General features: G+C 45.4%; 1 protein-coding gene across 1 annotated transcript in view; it reads left to right on the forward strand.

Annotated features, from left to right (window-relative positions):
* The first annotated feature begins 307 nt into the window (after window positions 1-307).
* capza1b (capping actin protein of muscle Z-line subunit alpha 1b) overlaps window positions 308-12,378 on the forward strand; it is a 17,297-nt gene continuing 5,226 nt past the window's right edge. The window contains exons 1-5 of the mRNA XM_048241927.1: window positions 308-411; window positions 4,117-4,180; window positions 5,694-5,745; window positions 10,267-10,330; window positions 12,216-12,378. The exon at window positions 12,216-12,378 is cut by the window's right edge and continues 124 nt beyond it. Coding sequence (XP_048097884.1) covers window positions 373-411; window positions 4,117-4,180; window positions 5,694-5,745; window positions 10,267-10,330; window positions 12,216-12,378 — 382 coding nt within the window. The 5' untranslated portion in view covers window positions 308-372. The remainder of the gene's footprint in view (window positions 412-4,116; window positions 4,181-5,693; window positions 5,746-10,266; window positions 10,331-12,215) is intronic.

Genomic DNA, 12,378 nt, shown 5'->3' on the forward strand with positions numbered 1-12,378 from the left:
GATAGATAGATACGATAGATACTTTATTGATCCTCAAGGGGAAATTCAAGAAGGTATATAGTTGCTGCGACCTACAGTAGCCTAGGCCTGTGTGGGCTTCTACGAAATATAATGGCATTTGCACCGTAATTTACGATGCTGAAGCCATTCCGCTGCAGGACAGAACTGGGTAACTGTGTCAGTTGTGGGAGCTTCTGATGGATCGGTGACAGCAATGAAGAATGCCGTGCTGCGGATGCTGTCCAATCAGCGCCTCCTTACCCGTGTGAGGACCAATCAGCTTCTCCTGACCTATTATGGTTATGACCGCCGTGACAGTATTGTTCCCGATGTGCTTTGCGAGGTGAGGCTGGTCTGGTCTGAGAAGCTAAGATGACCGATTTTGATGAGCCGCTCTCCGAGGAGGAGAAGGTAAATCGACTTTAAATTACACGTGTTTTATGTGTTCATGCTTTCTGTACGTGCAATCGACGCCTGAAGAGAATCTTGTTTCATGCCTTTTGCGCTAGCGTCAGGGAATACCTTAATTATTGTCTACTCTGTTAGCAATGCTAGCTAGCTGGAGGTAATGTTTGCTTGCTTGCTTGGTGTTTCTCCGTGCACAGGTAAACAGAACTCTGCTCGCCGTGTCCGTATGTCTGAATAGTGATGATAAACGTTACACACACCTGTCATGTCGTAAGTTTTCAAAACTTGCATGCAGTTAGTAAATGATCGGCTCTGTTGAGAACACGCTTTCTTTTGTATTAGATTAAAGGAAGTATTGTTAATCAGCTGAGCTGCTAACGTTAGCTTACTGGCTTTGCTGACATGGCTTTGCTGTCAGTGTAGTCAAGTGACGTGAACGCCAACTAGCAGGCTAACTACTTGTCAAAAGTCCGAGCTAAGGAAGTAGCTTTGCACAATGTGAAATAAAACTAACTTTATTTGATAGATATGTCGAGTTACCCAGAGATAGAGATAAGTCGAGTTACCCAGTGAAGCAGTAAGTTCATCGAATGGATGCTGTGAGAAAACAGTGAACTTTACTGCTGTTGGCTGCATTGCAAAGATGGAATCTGTATCTTCGGGGAGTTGCCTGCGTAACTTCAGCTAACGTTAGCACTTTTATGTGGCAGCACAACAGACGGCGCCGACTATGATGCCATGGCTGTAGAGGGGGTTAATTTAATCACCGGCTCAGTCGATAAGGTAGTCGATAAAGGATTTATCCTTTTTGTAAGGGAAGACTTTTGTCGAATGGCCTAATCCCCAGGGTAATCTCTACATTAAGCGTCAGTGCGGATGGAAGACGCCTTGTTTCCTGTTAGGAAAGAGTCAAGAGTTTCTCGCAACTGCAAACAGGTTAGGCTAACAGACCACGACTACGGACACTCTTATTTATATTACCGGCAGAAAGGGAAGAATTGGAACAGCAACTGGGCTTGGGACATGTGGGACTATGATGAAAGCAAATTCGTGGTGGTTTAATCCACACTAGGATTTGAGGTCATTTTTGCACACGTCTGTCTGTCTGTCTGTCTGTCTGTCTGTCTCTCTCTCTCTCTCTCTCTCTTTTATCTCACACACACACACACAATAAAACCCAGCATCTGATTATGACAACCATTGTTAATAGAACCACCTTTAAAGAACACAATGTTATCCGACCTCAAGGTGAGGCTGCCCGCCAGGTATTCAGATAACGTTGCTGGCTTCCTCTATCCTTCAAATATCCAACGGCTCTTCACCATAAATCACTGTTGGATTCACAGTTAGACGTTGGCATAGCCTATCTTAGATTTGTGTACTTCAGCAGCTGGCTATTGTCCCGATTTGAGACAAATTGGGTTTGAGTCAGTCCTCACGTCTATAGTTAAGCTGTCATTGTCAGACTGCATTTGTGACTTTTTGAAGTGGCCTTCTAGCAGACTGATGTTGTGGTCCAGTTGAATCTGGACCAGGATTCGTGTTGATGGTGGATGTTTGTTTGTGTCTCCGGAATAGCAGTACCCTCCAGAGTGATGTATTACGCGGGTGCCGGCTCACCCAGGTAACTTCAGGAGTTACTGCTGATCTCAAAACAATACGTCTCGTCGTCAGAAGCAATACATGCAGTGAAGCGCTCTTTTGGAGATCAGCGGTTACTCCCGAAACTGTGGTGTTTTCCCAAGGCATGATGGGAAGGCATCGGAGGCTCTGGTAGATTAGGGTGATAAGGGTCTGTTGGTTGCCGACACTGGTTGGCTGCACTTTGAGTCAGAGAGGTTGAGAGACTGGCTCCGGTCGAGCTCCGGTCAGGCTCTGGTTGGTCTCAGCCTCTGCCTCTGTGTTGGCCCCATCCTAGTAATCACGTAATTGAGTAAACAGTTGATTTACTGTCCAGATGGAGACTGTACTCACAGACCTGCACTGAATGACATGCAGACTTATTAACCAGCAACCAGCAGACTTATTAACTACAGAGTGTGTTTGATTTGGAAGAGTGGCTGTTTTGGGCTGAACTGAAGAAGGCCTGTAGACTAATATCACTTTATATGACAGTGAGGTTGTAGAGAGAGAGTGTGTGTGTGTGTGTGTGTGTGTGTTTAAAAAGAGTGACTGTATAGGCTGAACTGAAGGCCTGTAGCCTAATATCCATGACTCCATTCTTGAGGGTTTTTCTTACTACAATAAACCGGACAGTTGATAGTTGAAGTTGTAGAGATTGTGTGTTTGTTTGTGTTTGGGGGGGGGCAGCGCACTACAAACAAAGAGTATACTCATCAGTATGCTGAGGAAGTACGCTTCAGTGATGAATGGTAGTCTCTTTACTAAGGGTGCAACGTGATAATGGCTGAACAATGTTGGCATGTCATGGAACCTTCCAGCACTTCCCGTAACTGAGGTGTGTGTGTGTGTGTGTGTGTGTGTGTGTGTGTGTGTAGGATAATTAGCAGCAAAGCTGTAAAATCTGCCTGTGAAGGAGCCTGTATCTAGGGTCGTTTGGACCACCCTGGCTTCTTCAGAAGTCTGCAGAATGTACTGAAGTGTGTGTGTGTGTGTGTGTGTGTGTGTTTTATTTGTTTTTCAGTGTGTGTGTGTGTGTGTGTGTGGTGTGTGTGTGTGTGCGCGCGCGCACGCGCTTGTGGAAACTCGATCCTGGGTGTCACCACCTCACACCTCGGCTGGTTCAGGTCGCGGGTGAGACCGCAGGGCAGAGGCGATAACTAAGCCCAAGTTTACCCTATTTCATATGCATGCACACGCACTCACACTCACACCCACATACACACCCACACACACCCACACACACACACACACACACACACACACACACACACACCCACCCAAGTTTACCCTATTTCATATGCATGCATGGACACACACACACACACACACACACACACATACACTCACACTCACACCCAAGTTTACCCTATTTCATATGCATGCACACACACACACACACACACACACTCTCAGAGAAGAGTACGAGAGTTCGAAGAGCTCTGGCAGGCAGGGTATGCACACTCACGCTTCAGGGTGCCACCAACAAGCAGCTTTGTACATTAGCTCAGATGCTCATTATCATCTCAAATTACACACCGCTACCTACCGAGTGGTAAGTGTGCACACACAGACACACACACACACACACACAGACAGACACACACACACACACAGACACAGACACAGACACAGACACATAAGATTGGTCAAGTGTGCGCAGACACACGCAGACACACGCAGACACACGCAGACACACGCAGACACACGCATAAGATTGCTGCTGGGCCTCTTGAGAAATCATTAGTTTGGGAAAGTCCTGCAGGACCAGTCTGGCCTGTTTGGTTTGACATGTTGCGGTATTGTTATGTTGTGTTCTTATGATGGCCAGTGAGTCACCGCCGTCTGAAGATCTTCCTCCGATTACAGCTGTGTGTGTGTGTGTGAGAGCTGTATGTGTTGACTGTTTGGGATGACCATGGGGTGACCATTTGCCAACTCTGCGTGTGTGTTTATATGAGCGACATTATGGCTGCAGGTGTTAAAGGTTTGGGATGACTATGGGATGACCATTTGCCAACGTGTGTGTGTGTGTTTGATTGACACATTATGTGTGCAGATGACTCACACACTCTCTGTGTTCCACAGGTCCGCATAGCAGCCAACTTTGTGACCCATGCTCCACCTGGAGAGTTCAATGAAGTCTTCAATGGTAAGCAGAACTCGTCCACACACACACACACACACACTTCACTCAGTCAGTATGTTTACACGACGTTGGAAAAAAAATTTTAATTATTGTGCTAGTTTGATAGCCTGGCTAACGTCAAACCTCATCTCATTGAGATGGGGTCTGGGAACTACATGTACATTTTCTCGTATTTGAATTGTGGTTTACGAATGCCCAGAGCCGTTTATTGGGCGCTACGAATGTCTATCAAATGCGTCTGTACGTAGCTCATAACGGCTTCGGTGTGTCATCATCATCTTGCTGCCCTCCCTCCGTTCTGTGTACCAGGGGTAGTATGCATCTCATTCCTCTGGAGAACCATAACCAGGGATAGTGGGCATCTCATTCCTCAGGAATAGTGTGCATCTCATTCCTCAGGAATAGTGTGCATCTCATTCCTCAGGAATAGTGGGCATCTCATTCCTCAGGGATAGTGGGCATTTCATTCCTAAAACAAGTAAAGCGTACAGCACATACGGAATGTACGGACTTGTAAAGTTGTCCAATTTACCGTTCGACATGGTAGGCTACTCATTTTATACCAACTAAATTGTTTGTCAGGTGTGTTGGTCTGTTAATGACAACAATATCAGGTCTTATGGCATTTGTGTCACAAAACACAGGCATCTCCACATGGCACAAAGAAAACATTTTGGGCCAAAAAAACAGTTATGTATTGACACTGTAGGTGGAAAGATGGATTGTACACTTTTTGATATAATGTCCACAAGCCTGTCATGGCTAGTTAATATACAGTTCTCTATAGAAATTACAGCTATTTAATATATGTGCCATGGATTCTGGTAACTGGCCTTGCCCATGTTGAATACATAACAGTGAGTGACAGTCAGAGGAGCAGATTGACAGATTAGGCTAAACTGAGCTGTAAATACCTGAAGTCTGGCTTTAACTGAGAAAATGTGTAGATCCTCATCAGTCCATTATGGAGGATGGTATGAGATACGGATCGTTCTACCACGTATTTCGGATTTCTGTTAGAGCACTCACATGCACACACAAACATGCTTCTTCACTCATAATGGATGCACCGCACGCACACACACCTGCGCATGCACATCGCAAGAGAGACGCGATGCACATCGCACACCCACGCACATGCTTCTTCACTCTAAATGGATCTTCATGCTAAATGGATACAGATGCACACACACACACACACACACACACAGGCTCTTCTCACTGACCTCAGTAAATACCTCAGCTCTTTATGTGGTTGTTGGTGGTGTAACATGTGCTGTACTGCACACACACACACACTCTTGTACATATTTTCTCTGTCTGTTGTGTGTGTCGGTGCTGCGAGTGCTTGCCTTGCCTACAGTGCTGTGTGAAGCTGTTTATGATCTGAAACGGACATCGCTACTCACAGAGGTCACTCGGTGGTCAAGACTGAAACAAGAGTTCCCCTCACAGGTGTGTGTGTGTGTGACTAGCCTGCTGATAGATTTATGTGTGTGCTTCTTTGTATTTATAGATGTGCGACTCCTCCTCAACAATGACAATCTTCTCCGAGAAGGGGCGGCACAGTGAGTACACACACCTGCAAATCCACCAATCACACTGCTCCTTCTACTGGCCAACACACTGCTCCTTCTACTGGCCAATATCACTGCTCCTTCTACTGGCCAATCACACTGCTCCTTTAACACCTAGGCCATCCTTAGAAATATTTTTGTTTGCCGTAACCCGACCGACCCTGTCAATTTAGAACCGACCCAAATATTTATTTTTTCCCCTTTTAGTCCGACCGACTTGCCGGTTGTAAACTTGCGTTAATACCGACCGATTGTTTTTTTTACTCTAAACAACCAATACAAATGCAAACGTGGCTCACTTAAAAAAAAACCTGTGGCGTCATCTCTACACCATTGGTTTTACGCATGTCACACTATGGCCTACGCCGCGTTTCATTCACACAAACTGATAACGCTTTTACTTGGCACGAAGTTCTGGAAGAACTGTGGCCAGATCTTTTCATCCCTTCTCCCCCCTAGTCTAACGGTGACCGTGTCGGAGTATTGAAATTGGTTGTGGTCTATTCAGCATTTCTCAAAATATGGGTCCGCAACATGGAGACTGCTGGTCCGCTGGAGTCGTGGAGTGAAATTAGGCCGGTGCTTCATCTGATAATTTGCTGCGCCAGTTGATCAAGAAACCGGATCGACGAAAAAAAGAAAACAAACGTTTCTGCTATCGATGTCATTAAACATGGAGCCCTACAATTAAGTGGTGGTATGAGCATTCATTCAATCGCGGCGTCTCCGCGCCGAGGAACTGAAACTAATCGATAACGTTGGTATCAAAGCTCCGCTTCAACCTGTTGGAAGGCTATTTATTTATTTAACGAAACTTAATAGAACGACGTTGTTTTTAGAACTTCCTTAGAAACAGAGCAGAGACTGTATAATACACTGTATAGCATTGAGTATTGTATAGTCAAATTTCAATATAACGTGGCCAAGAGCTATTGTAGCCTTCTTTCTGGGTACATGTAGATGAGCCTTATGACCCAAAAGTCTGCCATGACCGGGCCTCAGGTCAAAGTTTGAGAAAGGCTGGTCTATATAACCTGCATCAGAATGAGGTTTGCAATGGTGCGCCTGAAGGCACGGGTTGAAGACCCAGTCAGTTACGTCCGCGATATGCACATTTGTGTAAATTCATTCCCTCGTAATCACCATGACCAAAATTGTACTTTTTTTTTTTTTTTTTACTTTGAATCTTGAAAAAAAAAAAAAAAAAAAAAAAAAAAAAAATATTGACCTACCTACCGACCCATTTTTAATTTTTTTTGGCTGTTACTGCAAACAAAAATATTTTTAAGGATGGCCCTACTGGCCAATCTCACTGCTCCTTCTACACCTTCAACACCTACTGGCCAGTCACACTGCTCCTTCAACATCTATTGGCCAATCACACTGCTCCTTCAACACCTACTGACCAATCACACTGCTCCTTCTACTGGCCAATCTCACTGCTCCTTCTACTGACCAATCACACTGCTCCTTCAACACACACTGGCCAATCACACAGCTCCTTCAACACCTTTAACACCTACTGACCAATCTCACTGCTGCTTTGGTGCACAACTGACCAATCACACTCCTGTCAGATCAACAGAACAGCAGTCAGAGCATGGAGGAGTGGCTAGGCCGTAGGTGCTGGACATTGGGACGGTGTAGCCGTCTGTGTGTGTGTGTGCTCTGTGTGTGTGTGCCCTGTGTGTGTGTGCTCCTTCAGCTCAGCAATTGACTGACTGGACACAACTGTGACAGCATGAATCAGCTCCAGCAGTGCAGAGTGCAGTGCATGCAGTGTGTGCTAAACTCAATAAACCACATGTGGCTAAATCTCCAACAGATTCTAAGCTCCTTCCATTGGCTTCTCTTTTGACTGGCCGCACAATGATTTCTGTACAGTACAGAGATCTGCAGGGTCCTGCGTACGTAAGGCAGGTGAGATCTGCAGGGTCCTCGTGTCCAGGGGTGTAGTTGGCGCTGGACGCGGGGGAACAGCGCCCCCCCACTTCTTGGAGCATTGCTTTGAGCATTTTAATAAGCATTTATTAATATAACAAGTGTTGTTACCAGTGTAACAACGCATCACGCAAACTGTCTCCAATTAGGCCTCTTTGTCTTTGCAAGAATGACCGTCATGCTGTAGCACTCCACTATGTGTAAAGACATTAAAAACTACACAGCTCGTCGTTCCACGTTACCCGAAAGTAGCTAGAAAGTGGCTATAAAACCATAGATTATGCAAAATGACACAATAAGCATGTGTGAGTAATACGAGTGATTTTTATCGAGGGAGCTCCAATATAAGTGATAAGGCTATTTAACCATAAGTAATGACCCAACGGTGAACCTGAACAACTTTAGGAAAAACGTACGATTGGTGCAGCTATTTTCATCCAAACAAAAACCTTTTTCAAATGACTGGCACTTGCTTGCCCAGTGTTCTTCCTGTTATTTTTTGTTTTGTTTTATTGACTGTGCACCTCTGCATTTTAATCATTCGCAATGACATTCATATGACGCCCCCTCAAACTGAGCTACAGTGCCCACACAGCGTGTTGAATATGCGTGTGAATCCTGCTTGTGCTATTGTTATTGTTATTGCCATCGTTTACGTGTGGTAATGAATGAAGCCATGCCGCTGCATGTTATGCATCAAGGAGATTAGACTACGCTAGATTACATAGGCTACTCTACATTATGGTTTGTCTGTTTATTGTATGATACAACAAAATGAAAAGTGACAGACCATATTCATGACATTGGTGGAAACTTGTAGTTTGGGTGAAGACATTAGGCTACATTTTGAAGCTAATCTATGTCATTTAATTGTTTGTTTTTTTCGGTTTCATGTTCACAAAAGCTGGTAACAATTTGGCCTGGCCTTACGCACCGATGTATGTGGAGGTGCGAGTGTGACAGTTTTTGCAATGACGTCATTAAAATAGCGTCCCCCCACTTCAAGAATCCCCACTACACCACTGCTTGTGTCGTGCGTACAGTAGAGCAGGATGAGATCGGCAGGGTCCTGCGGTAGAGTAGGGTGAGATCTGCAGGGTCCTCGTGTCCTGCGTACGGTACGGTGTCCTGGGCACCCCGAGAACTCCCATGCTGATGAGAGAAGGGTCAGCTGAAAAAATGTAAATGGAGAAGTGTGTGTGTGTGTGTGTGTGTGTGTCTTTGATTTGGTCTGTTGAGAATCTGTGTGTGTGTCTGTGTCTTTGTGTCTGTGTCTGTGTGTCTTGTGTGTGTCTGTTGAATACTCTTGATGTAGAATGCAGCCTACTGTGGATTTAATAGCAGGCTAGTGTGCTGCTGTAGATGTAGTATGCATTATATAGGATACTGTATAAAGCAGAGTGTGTGTACTGGCTAGTATGCATACTGTATATAGCAGTGTGTATACTAGGCAGCTAGTATGCATTGTAGATGTAGGATACTGTATATAGCAGAGTTTGTATACTGGCTAGTAGGATACTGTGTATAGCAGAGTGTGTATAGCAGGTCCATGCAGAAGACTGGGCGTTAACTGCAGGGTGTGTTCCATATTTGGGTGTGTAGGGGGAAGGAAAGCCAGAGGTGTTTGATGGTTTTATAACTCTTAATGATGCACCATCATGAGACCGGAGCATGGGATCTAGAAGTGTGTGTGTGGGTTGTGTGTGTTTGTGTTTTGTGTGTGTTTTGTGTGTGTGTTGTGTGCGCAGAGGGAGATAGGAAGATTGAGAGTGTGTGTTCACATCGAGCTAGCTGAGTGCAGAGATTCCACTCTGTTAATGTTTCTCCCTATCTTGTGTGTGTGTGTGTGTTGTGTGTTGTGTGTGCAGAGGGTGATAGGAAGATTGAGAGTGTGTGTTCACATCGAGTGCAGAGATTCCACTCTGTTAATGATTCTCCCTATCTTGAGTGTGTGTGTGTGTGGCTCCTTTGCAAGGGAGGGTGAAGGAGGAAAAGGGGGGGGGGGGGGGGATTACTACTGTGCAGGAGAACGCCACACATCACATTTACATCAGACACAGGGAACGTTTCAGGGCCACACAGGCACATACTTCCATACATGTAATGTCTATTCTGGTTGTGATCTGTGTGCTATAGTGTGTGTGTGTGTGTGTGTTGACCTGATCCCACACTACGCTAAAGGCTTGTGTGTGTGTGTGTGTGTGTGTGTGTGTGTGTGTGTGTGTGTGTGTGTGCGTGCAGTATACAGTTGCTTTCTCTATTCTCTGACAGTATGGCTTCAGGTCAGTAGATCATATGATGGTCTGCCTCTGAATGGGATCTCTGTGAGACATTCACAAAGCCTACCTTGCCTGTGTGTCTGACTATCTTGCCCTCAAGCTTGTTATTCTGCTTGTTAGCTCTGAAAGTCCTTTAAAAGCCGTGCACAGTACTGTAAGCTACTTGCTGTATGTCGTACAGGAATGTGCCTTTTCAGTGTGTGTGTGTGTGTGTGTGTGTGTGTGTGTGTGTGTGTGTGTGTGTGTGTGTGTGTGTGTGTGTGTGTGTGTGTGTGTGTGTGCGCTTCCTCAGTGCCTTCGCCCAGTACAACATGGATCAGTTCACTCCTGCCAAACTGCCCGGCTCTGATGAGATGGTGAGTTCTGTACCGCACCACTCTACACTGTACCACACACACACACACACACACACACACACACACACACACAAGCCTTTAGCGTAGTGTGGGATCAGGTCAATACACACACACACACACACACACACACACACACACACAGAAGCCTTTAGCGTAGTGTGGGATCAGGTCAACACACACACACACACACACACACACACACACACACACACACAGAAGCCTTTAGTGTAGTGTGGGAACAGGTCAAAACTGATGGAGTTGTTCCCACACAGCACCCCACATTTCAGTGTTCAGTGTGTGTGTGTGTGCGTGCACACACACTAAAGTGTAGTAGTAATAATAATAATAAGCTTTATTTAGGTAGCACCTTTCATACCCAGATACCCAGAATGCAGCCCAAAGTGCTTTACATTTGGAACATTCAACACAATAATAGAAAAAAAATATTATTATTACATTTTGAGCCTAATGCAGCTAGTTGTTGTGGTTGTGTGTGTGTGTATGTGTGTGTGTGTATATGTATATATGTATATATATATATATATATATATATATGTATGTATATATATATATATATATATATATATGTATATATATATGTATATGTATATGCTAACTTGTGCATATAAAAGCGCTATATAATAAGTGACTTGACTTGACGGGACTTAACCCCCTACAAGCATGCCATATGGCAGCAGTAGCAGCATACTCTGCTAACTTGCATGCAGTACAAAAGTGGCTAAAACTAAGCATCTGTCCTCTACCCGTGAAAACACCCCAGCTATTGCGGAACGGCATCTGTTCTCTGCCTGTGAAAACACCCTTACTTAAGTAACTGAGTCATCGCTTTAAAACCCACACCCAGTCCTACATAACTGCCTTTCCAAACACACACACACACACACACACTCACACTCAGTATTTACAAAACTGTAAAAAAGACGCCCACCTGAAGAACACACCCAGCCCCTCATAAATGTGTTACTCAAGGAGCTGGTGTGTGTGTGTGTGTGTGTTACTGTGTGCCACCTTCAAGAGTTAGATATGTCACTGTTTAGGACACACACACACATACACACAATCACACACACACACCCAATCTCAAATGTTACATCAGGTCAGTAGGGTGTGATTAGTTGAAGCACACACCCAGCACACACCCAGTCTTATTTGAGGCTATTTTCCACAGCCTTTATCAGTAGGTCAGTGTGTTATCATGTGTGTTATGTTCCCTGTGTGATTGCCACAGGACAATAGGGAGACGAGCAGTTCCTTTTAACGTGTGTGTGTGTGTGTGTGTGCTATTGTTACCTGCTGATGCTTAACACTGCTGCACTGCAGATTAAAGCACAAACTGTAAACATGAACCATGCTTAAACAGATCAGTTTCACACATGAGGTGAAGTCTTTAGTCTGTCACAGTTGGCCGAGACACATCACTGAACCTGTCTGTGTCTGTGTCTGTGTCTGTGTCTGTCTGTGTCTGTGTCTGTGTGTGTGTGTGTGTGTCTGTGTCTGTGTGTGTGTGTGTCTGTGTCTGTGTCTGTGTCTGTGTCTGTGTCTGTGTCTGTGTGTGTGTGTGTGTGTGTGTGTGTGTGTGTGTGTGTCTGTGTGTGTGTGTGTGTGTGTGTGTGTGTGTGTGTGTCTGTGTGTCTGTGTGTCTGTGTCTGTGTCTGTGTGTGTGTGTGTGTGTGTGTGTGTGTGTGTGTGTCTGTGTGTGTGGTCTGTGTGTGTGTGTGTGTGTGTGTGTGTGTGTGTGTGTGTGTCTGTGTGTGTCTGTGTGTGTCTGTGTGTGTCTGTGTGTGTGTGTGTGTGTGTGTGTGTGTGTGCGTGTCTGTGTGTGCGTGTCTGTGTGTGCGTGTGCGTGTGTGTGTGTGTGTGGTAGGTGCTGACCACAGAGCACGGGGACCTTGGCCAGGGTCGTTTCTTTGACCCGCGTAGCCAGGTGTCGTTCCGCTTTGACCACCTGCGTAAGGAGGCCAGTGACGCGCAGCCCTACGAGGGGGAGGCGGGGCTGAAGGCGTGGCGGGACGCCTGTGACTCCGCCC

Source organism: Alosa alosa, chromosome 4, assembly GCF_017589495.1.
Source record: "Alosa alosa isolate M-15738 ecotype Scorff River chromosome 4, AALO_Geno_1.1, whole genome shotgun sequence".
In the NCBI taxonomy this organism is placed as follows: Eukaryota; Metazoa; Chordata; class Actinopteri; order Clupeiformes; family Clupeidae; genus Alosa; species Alosa alosa.